The sequence below is a fragment of the Wolffia australiana genome, chromosome 10, assembly GCF_029677425.1.
Source record: "Wolffia australiana isolate 7733 chromosome 10, ASM2967742v1".
In the NCBI taxonomy this organism is placed as follows: Eukaryota; Viridiplantae; Streptophyta; class Magnoliopsida; order Alismatales; family Araceae; genus Wolffia; species Wolffia australiana.
The window spans coordinates 6,025,557-6,042,848 of record NC_135844.1 but is presented as its reverse complement, the minus strand read 5'-3'; the positions used below and the strand labels follow the sequence as shown (position 1 = coordinate 6,042,848).

The window sequence follows — 17,292 nt, the reverse complement described above, 5'->3', positions numbered from 1 at the left end:
AGACAAGGATCCCCTTAATGTACAATAAAGAGGGAAACGAACGAAAGACAACGGATAAGGCCCAAAACACGGTGGCCTAATCCAAAAATATCCAGAAAATCATCATACAAGAGATAAAATTCAATACTTACTAAGATCAGCTACGCCAAGTATTTGAAGCGAGGGTCGCAAACATCGGCTCAAGCTGCTCAGCGTGGTTGACATCGTCCTGTGTCATCATCGGTAGGATGGTCCCCTATCATACATGAACCTTTTCTTAGAGAATAAGGTGCTAACCATTATTGTTTTATTGGATCCTTTCACAAGTGGGGACCTCGTGATCGAGCATTGAAAAATGACACTGTCTTTTCTATAAAGGTTTCTCCCAACTAAGACAAACAATAAATAATATTTTGTTATAGAGACATTGATTGGCAAGATCGATGACGCGGTTAATGAACTTTATGGTGGAAGGTACATAGAGTTGTCTCTCTTTATATTTTGTTTTCCTCTCGTTAGCGTGGAACTAAGTCTCAGCACCAGAGCAGGTGTGGGAATAATTCAAGGCGGGCTAGTGATAAACCAGACATTGAGTTAAATATTTCATTTTAAGGTTCATATTTAAACAATGGTAGTTGTGTAATTTTCCCTACTTAGTACATAGTAAGTGGCCCTCAAGCCAATCACACATTCCACATCTTGTTGCATGTTCATGAATAGAATATATTCATTATAGTGCATTTGTGATGCTTATAATGAATACATTATCAAACATAGCGAACAATGATGAGATCGTAATACATTGATCACTAATGTTTAAGCATGTGTTCATAATATTCCTATTCAATGGATACTCGTGACAAACTCGTATGATGAGTATAACTAGTCCTGTAACTATTAGTGTGGAGACACTAGTAATTGATAGTGGGTGATCTTTAGTGAAAAGATCTCTCTTGTGTCAATCAAGTTGATTCACTTTATGGTTGTGTAAGTGGTTCTTAGACCTAAGCCACCAAAGACATTTTGTGGACTGACACATGTACTTCGACTATGACCTACAAGTATCTAATCATGGGATTCTAAATAGTGTTAGTTCGGGAGCATCAAAAAGTTCACAAAGACAATTGAGTAGCCAAGATAGAATCATCCATTCTTAGTATGACAGGAGATAGCAATGAACGATCTCACAAGAGTTCTCTGATGATTTTCGAATGCAAATATTACAAACATGGAGGACCGATTGGATGAGGGACTGCACATACATAGTAACCAATGATGAACAAGCTCCATGAGTGAGTTGATACACACTCCTTTGTATCTTCTAGAGCACATGGTGTAGCTTGGCAGCCTACCGGTTGAAGACTCAACCTATCAATGGGATTTAATCGATCCAATATTAATTAATCTATATGATAATACAATTAATTAATTTATATGACCAATAAAGGTTATTGGGACATCAGAGTCCTTAATAAGTTGATACATGAGCCTAGTGTAGAAGCCTAGATCTAGATGAAGACTTCAAAATGGTCTAAAGCGTAAGACTTAAATGAAATCATAATGACATCCATAAAACATGAAACGAGGAACTTGTGCATAGCTCGTATATGTCATTTCTTGGATCTTAGAGTGAGACGAGTCGAGCTGCTCAATTGTGCAGCCTCTAGACGTATCCACATGATCCTTGGCACGCCGAATCTCCTTTCTTCATCCTTTCAAACTTCATTCACGCTCCGTTGTCATTGTTACATCGTCCCTATCGCATCGAGAGTGGAGAGGAGGCGTCGGGGGAAATAAGAAGAAGGGAAAGGCCCTTAAACAATTCTGGCCTGGGTGAATTTCATTCAGGGCCTTCCCATATTTATACTAATTAGGTATTTTTCATAAAAAACCCTAAGACTTAAGTATATCTACCTATGTCCAAAGACCATTTGCGTGTGATCCTTTAGGCAAATGTATTTGTATAGTCAACGACTCCAATGACCAATAATCTTTATTGGACTTCCAAATTAATTAACTTATATCATCATATAGATTAATTAAAGTTAGATCAATTTAACCAATTGATAGGTTGAGCCTCCAACACGGTTGCCAAGCTACACCTTGTGTTCTAGAAGATACAAAGGAGTGTGTATCGACTCCCTCATGGAACCTGTTCGTCATCTGTTATAGTGTATATATAGTCCCTCGTCCTCTTGACAGTCCTAGGATGACTGAGTGTATGGCCAATTGTCAAACCGTAATCGACCATTCAAATTAATACTGGTGCATTCAAAAATCATTGGAGAACTCTTCTCTCGATATTTCACTACCTTGGTCAAATACTTCATCGCATTCTCTTCCTTGAGCTGTCACCTCTTATATCAACAATGAAAAATCTCATCTTGACCACTCAATCGTCTTCGTAAACTTCTTGATGCACCCAAATTTATACTATTTAGAATCCCATGATTAGGGACTTGTATGTTATAGCCAAAGTATAATCGTCTATCCAAAAGACGTATTTGATGTCTCAAGTCTAAGGATCACTTACACAACCGTGATGTGAATCAACCTTTTCAACAGTTCTATATAATACCATTCAGGGATTCATACAGGTCGATTCATTGAACTCTTTCTACTAAAGAACATCTACTATATATCCTTTGTATCTATGCACTAATGGCTACGGGAACGGCCATACTCATCATTTGAGTGAGGCTAGATAGTATTATTTTATCCGGATACTTTGGTGTCTTTCTCATGTATCGTTCGAATATGAATATTTAGAACACATGTTTAAAGGCTAATGATCTCCATATTACGGTCTCATCATAATTCATTAAGTCCGATCATGTATTCATAGACTTCATTATGAGCGTCACACCTGCACGATAATGTATATGTTCTATTAATGAACATTGAATGAGATATGAAATGTGTGATTGACTTGCCGGCGACATATATTTCTATTAATCTCCCACTTGGACAAAAGCCAATCACTCTAAAGGAACAAACCCTCTTTTTGAGTGATGCTCAAACTACATTGAGCTAATGGCTCTATCTACGGATTTGCTATATTGTTGAAAAATGTAATCTCCTATTAAAGATGATTTTTTTTGCCAAATGAGGTGTCTTAGCAAGTTCTTTAACTTCTAATAAGACCTAGACTCTTTCACTTGCGCAATTACACCACTGGTGTCACGAAACAATGTAATAGGGTTTATGGTCAAAGACGGAGCGCCATGTAGCCTCCCTTCATATCAAAATCCTATGAATGATATTTCAATAATTGAGAAGATATATATTCAATAATTTCTGATAAACACTTTTATGGTGAGTACTTTATAGGTTAAATTGCTAAAAAAATGGAATGTTGTTGTTCACCACACCATGAACATTTGGGAAAAAATATCAAATCACCCTTTATAAGTAAACACCCATGATAAGCTCATTCAACAATGACACCAACAATGCCATCTTCATCATCGTCATGGAGGAGGACAAAGCTATCCTCATCATCATCATAGTGGAATCCGAAGCCATCCTCATCAACATCTTTGACAAAAGAGCCATAGCCATACTCGTCGTCATCATCATAATCAACGAAACCAAAGCCGTCATAAGCGCCGCCATCCTAGGTCGGTGATATTGATGGATGACCACTGCAGATCCCATATATAAACACAGATGTAGAGAGAGAGACAAAGAGAGAGAGAAAGAAAGACACATAGAGAGAGAGACAGAGAAACATATATATAGAGAGAGAGACAGAAAAAGAGAGAGACATAGAGAGAGAGCCAGAGAGAGACAAATAGAGAAAGAGAGATAGAGAGAGTGAGAGTTAGAGAGAGACAAATAGAGAGAGAGAAGTAGAGGGAGAAAGAAAAACATAGAAACAGAGAGACAGAGACAGAGAGAGACCGCATAGAGAGAGATGTAAAAATAGAGATGTAGAGAGAGACACAAAAACAAAGAAAAAGAGCCAAAGAGATCCATAGTGAGAGAGATGTAGAGAAAGACAGAGAAACAGAGAGACAGAGAGAGACACATAGAGAGAGAGAGAGATGCAGAGAAAGACAGAGAAACAGAGAGACAGAGAGAGACACATAGAGAGAGAGAGAGATGCAGAGAAAGACTGAGAAACAGAGAGACACATAGAGAGAGAGGGATGCAGAGAAAGACTGAGAAACAGAGAGACACATAGAGAGAGAGGGATGCAGAGAAAGACTGAGAAACAGAGAGACACATAGAGAGAGAGGGATGCAGAGAAAGACTGAGAAACAGAGAGACACATAGAGAGAGAGATGTAGAGATAGACTGAGAAACAGAGAGACACATAGAGAGAGAGATGTAGAGAAAGACAAAGACAGAGAAACAGAGAGACAGAGAGACAGAGAGAGATGACGAGAGAGGCAGAGAAATAGAGAGACAGAGAGCGAGGCAGAGAGAGAGATGATGAGAGAGAGGCAGAGAAACAGAGAGAGAGAGAAAGAGACAGAGAAACAGAGGACATAGAGAGAGAAACAGAGAGACATAGAGAGACGGAGAGAGAGAGATGAAGAGAGAGAGGCAGAGAAACAGAGAGACAGAGAGAAACAGAGAGACAGAGATAAAGAGAGAGACAGAAGCAGAGAAACAGAGAGAGATGTAGAGAAAGACAGAGAAACAGACAGACAGAGACGTAGAAACATAGAGAGATGTGGAGAAAGAGATAATGAGAGAGACAGAGACAGAGACATATGTAGAGAGAGAGATACTGACAGAGACATATGTAGAGAGAGAGATACTGACAGAGACAGAGAGCTATGTAGAGAGAGAGAGAGGTAAATAGATACCGTCATCCGTCGCGCTCAAGGCCGTCATCCGACGTCATCCGGCGGAGATTCCTAACAGACGCGGACAGCCGAGGCGGAGGGGGGGTCCGTCTTGCGGAGACAGCGGCAGGAGTGCGAGTCGGGGAAGCGGTGGCGAAGGCACAGCCTCTGCCTGCACAGTCTGCAGGCCGCGGCGTTGGAGAAGCTCAGCTTCTCCCTGCACGCCCTCGCCGGGCATCTGGTCCTCCTCTTCTTGCTCGGATCGCAAGCCCCGCTGGACGCCACGTGGCGCGCTAGGGCTGCGTTGTCGTCCTCCCCCCCTCGCCTTTCCACCGAGGCCGAGCAGGCCTCGCAGACGACGACGGTCCGGCTTGCGTGGCCCGCCTTCTCGCAACCGTGGTCGGCGTAGCTTCGGTGTTCCTTGCAGAACGCCTACCAGGAAAGAATTAGGCCCTGTCAGACAGCACAGATCGGAGCTTTTCATTTATATAAAACCTTGTTTAATTCTAATTTCTATTCTAATTTCAATGCTCGCTTGAATTCTAATTCGATCCCCGCTTGAATTCTGGTTCGAATTCCCGCTTGCATTAAAATTCGAAATCTCGCTTGAATTCTAGCCTGAATTCTATCTTGAATTCTAGCTTGAATTCTCGCTTGTATTCTAGTTTGAATTCTAGTCTTTGAATTCTATCTTGAATTCTAGCTTGAATTCTCGCTTGTATTCTAGTTTGAATTCTAGTCTTTGAATTCTATCTTGAATTCTAGCTTGAATTCTCGCTTGAATTCTCGCTTGAATTCTCGCTTGAATTCTAGCTTGAATTCTATCTTGAATTCTAGCTTGTATTCTAGTTTGAATTCTAGTCTTTGAATTGTAATTTGAATTCTATCTTGAATTCTCGCTTGAATTCTAGCTTGTATTCTAGTTTGAATTCTAGTCTTTGAATTGTAATTTGAATTCTATCTTGAATTCTAGCTTGAATTCTCGCTTGAATTCTCGCTTGAATTCTAGCTTGTATTCTAGTTTGAATTCTAGTCTTTGAATTGTAATTTGAATTCTAGCTTGAACAACTTAAACTTAGATAGCTAGCTTTAATTCTAGCTTGAATTCTAGCTTGCATTCTAGCTTGAATTCTTAATTGCATTGTAGTTTAAATTTCCAGCTCGGAATCCGCGCATGGCTTCTCGATTTGAATCTCGTCAGATATCGTCGTCACGCCCAGCATTCAAGCGAGATCGATTCCACGATTAGAACCTCCTCCGGGGTCACGAATATTCATATCCGGATTATGAGTTGATAAAGATCCGACGATGGAGATAATCTCTGTTGTTGGATCAACAAACGTAGAATTGAAACAAACAAGAATGATTTCACTATTAAAATTTCCTCCGGCTTAACGAAGATTGGCTTCTGGATTCTACGTTGACTATGATCTGAAAACGGAACTAATTTCTCGGCTGTTCGCTTAATTAACATCGAATTGATACGGTTATCGTAGAATCTCAATGCAGAACGATCATCTGTCGATCATATCGACATGGTCGATTCCACGATAAGAATCTCCTCCAGATTAACGAAGATTTGCCATCGGATTCTCTGTTGACTAAAATCTGATGAAAAAAACTTCACCGTTTTCCGTTCAATTAGCATAGAATTGATACGGTTATCATGAACTCTCAGTGGAGAACGATTCAACGAGCTGAATCACGTCTAGGCTAACTGCTGATCTGACGATTTATATCAGTTTCCAATTGTTTCGTTTAACAAACAAATAATTCACACCAAAGTAAATCGAGTAATTCACACCAAAGTCTAACGTAAATCGAGTCTCCAGGTTTCGATCTCGAGCAGTCGCGGAAAACGGCGAGATTAACTGCGATCTGATAATCGAAAACACCGAAATTGCGGATAATCAAAGCGGTACCTTGTGACAACAATCGCACAGGAACGGGAGGAAGTCCAACTGACCGCAGCTCTCTTCCTCGCAGTGCCGTCCCAGATCTGGAAACGCCTCTGTACCGCACGCCATTTTCTCTTCTTCTTTGCCTTGCTGAAGATCCTAGCGGGAGGTCTATATATAGTTTTCGGAAGCGTGTCTGCCTTGGGCTCAAAGACAGTGGAGAAGATTCTAGAACCTTCCAGACTTTTTCTTCGTATTATGAAAGAGAAATTACAATAATATTTCAAGTTCTAGATAAAAATATAAGAAATATTTATCTTCTTAGAAGGAACCGCGTTCTTTATTTTTTATTAAATGAATTGAGAAAGAATGTGCCAGAGGAAAAACATTTTAAAATTTTAATATGAAGGCTAAGCGGCCTTCTTTCTCTAGATATATATATATATATAACTAAATGTATTTATGGTTGTTGATTATTCTTCGTACAGGAGCCCACTTTCTCTAATTATATTGAAATAAATTTAGAAAGAATTTGTGAGAGGAGGAACACTTAAAAATTAAATATGATTGCGTCCTCTACTCCACTAATGGGCTCCATGTCTTCCCTATTGCCAAAGTTGAGCATTTGAGTCGCTGCGCGCCTTCTGAATCTGAAGATGACTTCGTAACATGTATCTGAATTGACTTCGTAACATTAAGATGAATCTTCACTTTGTAACCTGCTCACTTGCCCCCCCCTGTATTTTCTGACAAAGTCAACAAAGTCGGAACAAACCGTCATAGTCACGACATGTTGTTGATATTGATGGAGTTGGAGGGTGTCAGAGACTACCACTGAATCCATCCATAAACCGTCACCCCAGTCACCTTCGTAATCAAATCGTCACTTTTCAGTTACCCTTTTTCGAATCTCCTGTAGGGGGGCAAGGAGGAGCACGTAGGAATGCCGACCACTACATAAGCCCCTGGCGGCTGAGGTTCAGCATGAAAAAGCGGGGGAGAGTCAAGTAAAGTACAACAAAGTGGGACGCTAGTACTTAAACAAGGGTTGCTTCTTAGCGCTAATCTTACCTTTTTCGGCAGGTTCTGCAAGAAAGAAGCGCTAGGTTCTTCTTTTGCTCCTAAGCGCTAAACGCCTTCTCTAACTTCGGAAATATTTTAAAGTATTTTCTTATGATGACCTGGTCGAGAGAGTACGAAACATCGGTGTAAAAGATTGAGTGGAATTAGTGAGAAAAGGCAGATTTGCCTCCTCGCCCAGCTCTATCCGCTTCTTTCAGATTCTTTGATTGAAGAACAACAACTGACAGACTTTCAGAACCTTGCTCCGGCCCAGTACGAGCCTCAGACAGAGCAGAGCCCGCCCGAACCGAGAATCTGAAGGGGCCAGGCCTTATTTTCATGTCCGGCACCCATCTTCATTTACTACATCTAGGGAGCTCAGTTGGTAGCTAGTTTGTGACGTGCCGCTGCTGCTTCTTCCCTGTCGAGAGATGTCTCTTCTTTATGCACATCCTAGAATTATATGCACATATAGTTCTATGTTATTCAGCCTCCTTTTCCCCTCTCACTAGATATGGGACTAAATATACTTAGGGTTTGATGGTCTCGGTCTGGTTCAGATTTTCAGCTAAGACCTAAACTTAGGTCCGGTCCTGGTCCAGTCTGAGTTTTTAACAAAGACCTAAACCTTACCTAAACTTTAGTCCCATCCCAATCCAATCTGGGTTTTTAGCAAATACCTAAATCTTACCCACTTTGGTTTGATTCGGGGTTGTAATTGTTCGGCCCCATTCTGGTCCGGACTGGTCCCAGTCGGATCAGGTTGACTAGTCAATGTCAAAGTCAAAGTAGACAATTTATGTTTATAGTAATGTAAGTATCTTTTGGACCTTCAGTCTGGTCAATGGGCATCTACGAAGGTCCAACTTTCTCTTGGACCTTTGGTCTGGTCAAACCAATCGTGGGTCCTAAATGTCCAACCCTATATATACTTATAGTTCAATATCAAGCAGCCTCCTCCTTTTTCCCTCTCACTCTCTCTCTTCCCCTCTCCCTCCCCCCCCCCTCAACCCGCCTCATGGCGCTACCTCAGGCATCCACTTGATCATGTGACCACCTCTCTCTCTCTCTCTCTCTCTCTCTCTCTCTATCTATCTCTCTGTCTATCTGTCTTTCTCTCTCACTCTCTGCCCCCTCAACACGCCCCGTGACGTTGCCTCAGGCATCCATCGGGTCATCTCTCTCTCTCTCTCTCTCTCTCTCTCTCTCTCTCTCTTTCCGTCTCGCTCTTTTTCCGTCTCAAGCCGCCCCGCCAGTCGCGCCGCCTCAGGCATCGACCTGATCATGTAGTGATATCTCTCTTTTCCTCTCATTCTCTCCCTCCTCGACCCCGACCATATCTCTGATTCCCTCTCGCTCTCTTCCCCTTCAAACACCCCCCACCGTGCTGCTCAAGTATTCCTCTGATCACGTGACCACCTCTCTCTCTCAATCCCTCTCTCTCTCTTACCCTCTTTATCTCTTCATCTCTCTCTGTCTACTTTGATCACGTGATCTCTTCATCTCTCTCTCTCTCTCTCTACTTTGATCACATGATCTCTTCATCTCTTCACACACTCTCTCTACTGCTCAAGTATCCCTCTGATCACATGACCACCTCTCTCTCTCTCTCTCTCTATCTTTCCCCCTCACTCTCTCTATCTTGCCCTCTCACTATCTCTCCCTCTCTCCCCCTATCTAAATCTACTACTCATCCTCTCCATCTCTTCATCTCTCTCTCTCTACTTTCATTAGGTGATCTCTGTTAAGGAAGGAGTCAGCGAAGCAAACTCGGCGATCTCTCTCGTCAGGACTTAAACAAGGTTAGGTAGTAAAATCAACATATATTATATACTCGTCAGAGATTAGTCGTTAGGATTAAATATAGGTTCAAATATAGAATAGGATTCAACATAGATGGCTAGGATTCAACACCATATAGTTATAACGGTTAGGATTAAATTATAGATATATCCGTTATAGAAAGGGGTCCACCGCACCGATCGACGGTAGCGATCGGTGCACCCGCCCTGTTATAGCGGATCAGATTAAACCTTATTTTTAAACTATTTATATCCGTTGTAAACCGTTACAACGGATATACAAACGAATGGAAATATTTATATTTTTAACTAACTATCTTATTATAAATACTCAACCAATGTTACACTTCAAGCTTTGAGGGAAATACAACGATCTTCAAGCTTTGAGGGAATTCTCAACAATCTCTACATCTCTTCATCTCTTCACACTCTCTCTACTGCTCAAGTATCCCTCTGATCACGTGACCACCTCTCTCTCTCTCTCTCTCTCTCTCTATCTTGCCCTCTCGCTCTCTCTCCCTCTCTCCAATCTAAATCTACTGCTCACCCTCTCCATCTCTTCATCTCTCTCTCTCTCTACTTTGGCGGATGACGGAAAAATCAGTCATCCGTCATCCAATACTAGTGTAAATAGGTTTAAGGGTAGCCCAATCCAGTTCTTTGTTCATCCACGATGCGCTCGCTATGGGGGAGCTCGAAGGTCCTTCCTGCTTCCAAATTCCTGGAATTGTCTCGAATCCGACCTCGGAGCTACTCAATGCAGCTGAATCTCTTCGCTCTGTCGATCAAAGCTAGAATTTCAACTTCAAGATCGATTTCTTCGGCCTATGTTTCGATCCAGGGCTTGTCGAACTCTCAGCGAGAGCAGATCGAACTGTACGTGCGTTCTCTCCTTGATTGGAACCAGGTTAGGGTCGGCGATTCGAAAGTTGCGATTTTCGGATCGGATGATTGATTGATGATTTGATACTGTCGCAGCGGATGAATCTGACTGCGGTTACTGACGAGGAAGCCGTCATGGAGCGACATGTGGAGGATTCTCTCGCTATATTAGCGCCATTGCGTAGGCATTACTTATCTCGATGCCGTGAAGAGGGCCGCGACTGCGTGGAAATTGAATCTGAACGGCTGAGAATTGTCGATATCGGCAGCGGGGCTGGTCTTCCAGGGCTTATTCTTGCCATTGCTTGCCCGAGTAAGCTTTCTTTCAATATTTGCGTTTGTTAAACTCTTTTGTTAGCTCCAAGAACTTATTAACTGCTCGTGAGATGTCTGAAATTTAGTGCTTGGCGATTAAAACTTTCTTTTGCGTTCCTAAAGAATTAAGAAACGGTGCGAGGGAGTAAAATTTGGCCGTATGCAACTTTAACTGTGCATTATTATAACCTGATCAGCGCACTAATATGATCAATGTGCTACATTTGTTGGTTGGTCTTTTTTGCTGTGGCGTGTATATTAGTTACTAACTCAGTGAATGCGAAATATTTGAATCTCATTGAAAACGAATCGAGAAAATGTTCAAAAGTGGATCATTTATCACATCAATGCCTTTTATTTGAAGCCAATGCCAGTGTGCTGATGAAATCTCAGTGAGTTTTTCTTGGGACCCTCCACCAAAATCTTGAGGGTTCTGTGTAATCTTGGAAGATAAAACTCGTGTCATTTTAGGATGGAATAAAAATCTTTAAAATTCCATCCTTTGGAAGTTTTTCGTTTTTTTTTATACTTTCTATGTTCTATGCTTGTAAATTTCCTTGTTTTTCGGTCTCATGGTGTCAAAATTTTCACTTCAACAAGATTTCCTGCATTTCCCTCAAGTCTTTTACCATTTCAGGTTGGCATATTACGCTGGTTGAGTCGATGCTCAAACGGTGCTCATTTCTTGAGCATGCGATTGATGTCACTGGATTGTCAAATGTGCGGGTTTTACGTGAGAGAGCAGAGGTATCTTTTTCACCTGTTTTATTACAAAAATACCTGCAGAGGTGCTCCAATGTGCTGCTTAAACTGGTTACTGATACAATCCCCAACCCATCTTGGGGTCTGTTACATCACTTTACCTTTTGAGGGTATATTGGTTATTCCTTCTTCAATGCATCCTTTTTAATAGACAGAGTCCTCCCCTTTAGGGTGTTACTAATGATATCCGTATCCGATATCCGATATCTAGAAAATCTGAAACGTGTCCGATAACGATTACGGATATCGATAATGGATAATGGTTCGTGGTAGAAAACGGACAACGATAACGGATATCGTTAAGCAGATAACGATTTCGGATACCGATATCGTTCAGTTAGATAACGCTATCGATTACGAAATCATAAAGTTTCGACAACCGATAACATTAAGACCATACCTCTCTCTCCCTCTTTCTTTCTCTCTCGGTATCTCTCCTCTCTGTCTGTCTCTCGCTCTTCTTCCAGCTCTCTAAATCACCTCGTACTCTCCCTTTCTTCCACTCTCTCTCTCTTTCTCTCGCATTCTCTCTCCCGCTATCGATCTCTTTCCTCTCTCACTATCGCTCTCTCTCCATCGATCTCTCTCTCGTTCTCCTGGTCCCACTCTCACTCTCCCTCCCTCTCTCTCGTTCACTCCGCTCTCCCTCCTCTCTCGTTCGCCCCACTCGCCCTCTCTCTCTCTCTCATTCTCCCGCCTCTCCCTCCCTCTCGCCCATTCTCAAGCTCTCTCCTCTCTAGTTCGCTATCTATTCCTCCCTCTCTCCGACTCTCTCCTTCTGGCTCTCCCTCCCTCTCTCTGCTGCTCTCCTGCTCTCTCTCTTTCTCTCCCTCCAGCTCTCTCTCTCTCTGCCCCTTCCGCTCTCTTTGCCTCTCTCTGGCTCTACTCCCCCAGTCTCTCTCTCTCTCTCCCTCTCTCCCGCTCCCTTTGTCTCTTTCTGGCTCTACTCCTCCAATCTCTCTCTCTCCCGCTCTCTTTGCCTCTCTCTGGCTCTACTCCCCCAGTCTCTCTCTCCCTACACTTTCCTCATCTCTCTTTCTCTCTTGCTATACTCCCCCAATCTCTCTCTCTACTCCCCAGTCTCTCTCTCTCTCTCGCCCTCTCTCTCTCCCGCTCGTGTGTCTGTCTCTAACTGTCGCTCGTTCTCCCAATCTCTCTCTCTCTCGATAGAGCGACATACTTATTGGATATGGGAATACTAGTATTCTATAAAAGTAATATTAGATATCCGATATCCGTTCACGATATCGGATATCAAAACAGATGAATCTCCAAAATCGAGAAACACTCCCGGATAACGGATACGATACCGGGTAACATATGAAACAATTCCGTTATCCGTTATCGTTATCCGATAACAGATAATGGATATCGAACACGAACTTTTGGATAATGAACGAATGCGAGACGAAACAACTTCCGATGTCATTTCCGACGTCCAGTTTTGGATGCGTTATCTGAACGGTAGCACCCTACTCCCCTTTGTAGTGAAGCAAAGAATGTCGAATCGAGGTTGAGGTCCAGTGTTGGTTAGCCGTTCTCCTTGTTTTTGTCCTCCCTTCAACACTCAGCTAGGTTTCCACACGTCCTGACGATGTTGACATGTGATGTTGATCTTGACATTTGTTTGCCTATGATGTTTTTTTTTGAAAAACATTGTTTGCCTATGATGTTGTCAGTGTCAACATGTGTGAAAGTCGTCATCACTATCAACCGTCCTTGCTTTCCCGTCAATGTCATAGTCATCGTCAACTAGGTCAGATGGTGTAGAAGATTGCGTTGATGTTGATGGGTCGACAATTTTTAAGTAGAATTTTACAAGTTGATACCTGATCGTCGTTAAAGATAACCTCTTCAAAATCAATGAGGGTCGAGGACATCATGGTGATGTCTACGTGCTATTTTTATACCTCTGCATTGTCCAAAGGCAATAGAAAATATTATTTTGCAGAACTAATCCATCTGTAGAACCCATTTTTATAGGACAGATTGCTGGTCAGAATCCTGAATTCAGAGAAACATTTGATGTGGCAGTTGCCAGAGCTGTTGCTGAGATGAGAACCCTTGGTAAGAATTTTTTTCCTATTTTTCTTTTAAACCATGATAATCGTAGAATCTGAACTATTAAATCAAATTGCTTATTTTTATGGATCTAGCGGAGTATTGTCTCCCTTTGGTTCGTGTCGGGGGCTTATTCTTGGCGGCCAAGGGCCCAGATCCTCAGGTGATTTCATTTTAATTTCTTCTATTTTATACCCTAATAAAGGGGTACAAACCCGACAAATAAGGGAAATCACAAAATACCCTTGCTTCAAACAGAGAAATCAGAAACAATTCTCTTATGTATCTGTTAATGAATGGAGTGAGAATATGTGTTTTAGAAAACAACCTAAATCTGTATATTGTTATAAGTGGAGAAATTTCCTGCAGGAAGAAGTAGAAAGTGCCCAGAAAGCGGTTAAATTGCTTGGAGGATCTATTAAAGAGCTGTGCTTAGGTATGATTGTTTACATCAGCCTTCTCCTAATCTTGTAGTCTACTTACCTGTTAACGTTGCTCTCATGACCTCTATATCTAATTATATGCTCTCAAATTGAAGTTGCATTTTTCCCATTTATTCCAATATTTAACTGAAAAAATATTTTTTTTCCCCAACCTTTGACTAAATAAAACGCCTCTTCCTAGCATATATGGCTCCCTAAAATTTATTTGCAACCAATAATTTGTCTGCTCTTTTCAATAAATTTAATGGCCTTCTTTTATGATCTCTCTCTCTTTCTTTATGTATATAAATATATTTATATTTCCATATTGGCCTTGCACCTCTTCAATGCATACTTTTTTATTGTTTCCATGTTCACATCTCTTAAAGGTGTTTTTTCATATTTAATTCCTGGATTTTTCTAGAATTGTCAAAATGTCCAGAACGTATGTGCCTTCTATAAATAGTTCAGTGGAATTTGCCTTCTGTCCTGGTTATTTTCTCTTAAAAGTCCTCTCAAAAGTCTTTAATGTATACCTTAAACGTCTTCAAAAAGTCGTCTAAAAGTTTCAAACAAAATTTATTTCTCTTAAAAGTCTTCTTAAGAAACTCACAGTTTATTTTTCTCAAAACTATGCTCTTGTGGCCTCTCTTTCTATGTATATTTCATATATGTTAGTACATTTAGTTCCCTAACTTTTGAGAATTGCCAGTCTGACCAGGATCCCTTTATTGTTTTCTTTTGTATGCCTTAGTGGATTCTTATGGACCCCACGGTTGCCGAACTGCTGTGATCTGTTACAAAGAACGGCCAACTTTGGCCAAGTATCCTCGCCAACCTGGGATTCCATCCAAGATGCCTCTATAACGCCTCGTCTGTGGAAAAAATGGTACTTTTCTCCCCCACAAAATATGATGATATTTCACCTATAATGGGGGTCCTATTCTGTGGTACTCAATAGTTTAAATCATATGGGAGTAAGTGAAATGGTCCCCATTGTATCTTATGGGTATTTTTGTCATTTGCTTCTTATTTAGGAGGGCAGCCAAGAAGAGTGAATCGTGTCTCGTTTTCTGGTTCTCATCCTGCATCTCTTCGTGCCCTTCTCTTAGTGTCCTTCACAGTCTTCTCGTCCCGGTGATATCTTCTCATCGGCGTCTCTACTCCCTTGGTCTCTCCCTCGTGCACAGTCCTAAATCAAGGATAGTTTCCCACTTCTCAAGCTTAAGACTACATTTCGATAGGATCCCAATCAGGGTCTTATCGGTAAGTATCTGATGCAATGGACCATGATCCATGGCATAGGTTTTAAATTTTTGTATAGTTTATATACTAAGATATTCGATTTTGATTAGGTGTACATCAGAGATAAACTTATGACGACCACAAGGGAGGTTTCGTTATAGTACTTTGGAGTAGGGTTACACATATCCCAAGGTTGGACAAATGATATCGCGTTATCCATTATCCATCTGTCCTGGATCTGAGATTGTTATTGGTCATTTTGTTAAGAACTTTGATTGTGAGTGATGATCATGGTTGAAGAAAATCACCAAGGAGAGAAGAAGAAACCAATTGTGGGACAAGCCGGCTGAATGATCCGGTGGGGCATTTGTGGCAAAGGCACCTAGTGAGAGAGGGAGACTTCTTTTTATAGAGGTTTTCCCTTCTAAAGGAATTGCCCCACATATTTAGGGAAGCACAGAGTCCGATCTAGGTCCAGTTTAGCAAAAAGCTAAACCTAGATGTGAAGTTCAGGCAGGTCTCGGTCCGGTCAGGTTGACTAGTCAATGACAAAGTCAACAATAGAAAGTCAAACATCAATTTTCTAAGTGAATAGTAGGGAATATTATAAGTCAAAATTAGGGAGAGTGAGAAAGTAAGTGAGAATAGTGAGATAATGTGAGGGGGGGGGGGAGGGTGTGAATGAATGATAGAGTTGGAGAAGGAGAGAGTGAAAAAGGGAGAGGTAGAGAATGAGAGAGTTGGAGAGGGAGAGAGTGAAAAAGAGTGAGGTAGAGAGTGAGACGGAATGATAGAATGAGAGCGTGGATGATTGAGAGAGTGAGAGAATGAGAATGAAGGGAGAGTGGGAGAGTGAGGGTGTGATAGTGAATGAGAGGGTGAGATAGTGAGAAAGGGAGAGGAGCGAGTGATAGAGGTTCATATTGAGAGAAGTGGGAAGAAGTCAGAGATCTTGAGGGTGAGAAAGAAATTAAGAAGAGTGAGAGAATGTGAGAGGATGGAGTGTAAATAAATTACAGGGAGAGAATGTGAGAATGCGAGAGGGAGAAAGGGAGAAGTAATGAGACAGGGAAAGAATGAGAGAGGGAAAGATTGAGAAGGAATGAGAGAGTGATAACAAATGAGATATTGTGTGAGTGAGAAGGAGATATGGGAGAGTGAGAGAGTTAAAAAGTGAGGGAGTGAGAGAACAAGAGATTGAGAGAGTGAGAGAACGAAAGCTTAAGAGATTGAGAGGGAAAGAGTGAGAAAATGAGAGATTGAGAGAGAGATAGAAAGTGAGAGAACGATATATTAAGAAATTGAGAAATTGAGAGAGATAAAAAGCAAGAGAATGAGAGATTAAGAGCAATAGAGTGTGAGACAACGAGAGAATGAGAGAGCAAGAGAAGGAGAGATGGGGAGACTGAGAGAGATAAAGAGTGAGAGAACAAGAGATTGCAAGATTGAGAGAGATAGAAAGTGAGAGGTAAAGAGATTGAGAGATAGACAGTGAAAGATTGAGATAGAAAGTGAGAGTGAGTGAACAAGAGATTTAGAGAGAGATAAATAGAGAGAGTGATTGAGAGATTCATAAATTGAGCAAGAGAGGAGTGAGAGAATGAGATATTGAGAGAGTGAGAGAACAAGATATTGCGAGATTGAGAGAGACAGAGTGAGAGATTAATAGATTGAGAGATAGAGAGTGAGATAGATGGAAGGTGAGAGTAAGTGTTCAAGAGATTGAGAGAGAGATACATAGAGAGATAGAATGAGAGAATGGGAGATTCAGAGACTGAGTGAGATTGTGAGAGAACGAGAGATTGAGAGAATGAGAGAACAAGAGATTGAGAGAGAAAGGTAAATAGTGAGTGAGAGATTGAGAGAGAGATATAGAGAGAGATATAGAGAGAGATATAGAGCGAGATAGAGAGCGAGAGAACGAAGAATTGAGTGATTGAGAGAGATAAAAAGCAAGAGAATGAGACATTGGAAGATTAATAGAGAAAGAGGGTGAGAGAATGAGAGATTGAGAGAAATAGAGATTCAGAGAATAAGAGATTGAAAGATTGAGAGTGTGTCAGAATGA

At 41.3% G+C, this 17,292-nt stretch overlaps 2 protein-coding genes across 6 annotated transcripts; one reads left to right on the top strand and one right to left on the bottom strand.

Moving 5' to 3' along the window:
* Nucleotides 1-3,358: 3,358 nt before the first annotated feature.
* PMZ (zinc finger (AN1-like) family protein) lies at nucleotides 3,359-6,841 on the bottom strand. Of its 2 annotated transcripts, XR_013582844.1 has the most exons (3): nucleotides 6,698-6,841; nucleotides 4,797-5,207; nucleotides 3,359-3,623 (listed from the first exon to the last, which is right to left on the bottom strand). XR_013582844.1 is itself a non-coding variant. In XM_078582137.1 (2 exons), the coding sequence occupies exons 1-2, from the start codon at nucleotides 6,800-6,802 to the stop codon at nucleotides 4,848-4,850; spliced, it is 465 nt and encodes a 154-aa protein (XP_078438263.1). In that variant the 5' UTR covers nucleotides 6,803-6,841; the 3' UTR covers nucleotides 3,933-4,847. The 2 variants fall into 2 exon arrangements, 1 of the variants encoding a protein (XP_078438263.1); XM_078582137.1 differs by lacking the exon at nucleotides 3,359-3,623 and having other exon boundaries at nucleotides 3,933-5,207.
* A 3,348-nt stretch (nucleotides 6,842-10,189) lies between these two features.
* Nucleotides 10,190-15,497, top strand: LOC144708678 (S-adenosyl-L-methionine-dependent methyltransferases superfamily protein). Of its 4 annotated transcripts, XR_013582830.1 has the most exons (9): nucleotides 10,190-10,444; nucleotides 10,516-10,732; nucleotides 11,372-11,481; nucleotides 13,485-13,563; nucleotides 13,653-13,720; nucleotides 13,927-13,993; nucleotides 14,734-14,868; nucleotides 15,017-15,245; nucleotides 15,335-15,497. XR_013582830.1 is itself a non-coding variant. In XM_078582096.1 (8 exons), exons 1-7 carry the CDS (start codon nucleotides 10,211-10,213, stop codon nucleotides 14,844-14,846), a joined length of 888 nt encoding a protein of 295 aa, XP_078438222.1. In that variant the 5' UTR covers nucleotides 10,190-10,210; the 3' UTR covers nucleotides 14,847-14,868; nucleotides 15,335-15,497. The 4 variants fall into 4 exon arrangements, 3 of the variants coding, with proteins under 3 accessions (XP_078438222.1, XP_078438221.1, XP_078438220.1); XM_078582096.1 differs by lacking the exon at nucleotides 15,017-15,245; XM_078582095.1 differs by lacking the exon at nucleotides 15,335-15,497 and having other exon boundaries at nucleotides 15,017-15,333.
* Nucleotides 15,498-17,292: the final 1,795 nt, after the last annotated feature.

Excerpts from the sequence above, each read along its gene's own strand:
- PMZ (XM_078582137.1), bottom strand. The coding sequence starts at position 6,802 with ATGGCGTGCGGTACAGAGGCGTTTCCAGATCTGGGACGGCACTGCGAG. Across the intron at positions 5,208-6,697 it reads TGTGCGATTGTTGTCACAAG|GCGTTCTGCAAGGAACACCG; the intron begins GTACCGCTTTGA and ends CTTTCCTGGTAG.
- LOC144708678 (XM_078582096.1), top strand. The coding sequence starts at position 10,211 with ATGCGCTCGCTATGGGGGAGCTCGAAGGTCCTTCCTGCTTCCAAATTC. Across the intron at positions 11,482-13,484 it reads TTTTACGTGAGAGAGCAGAG|ATTGCTGGTCAGAATCCTGA; the intron begins GTATCTTTTTCA and ends TTTATAGGACAG. Across the intron at positions 13,564-13,652 it reads TGCTGAGATGAGAACCCTTG|CGGAGTATTGTCTCCCTTTG; the intron begins GTAAGAATTTTT and ends TTATGGATCTAG.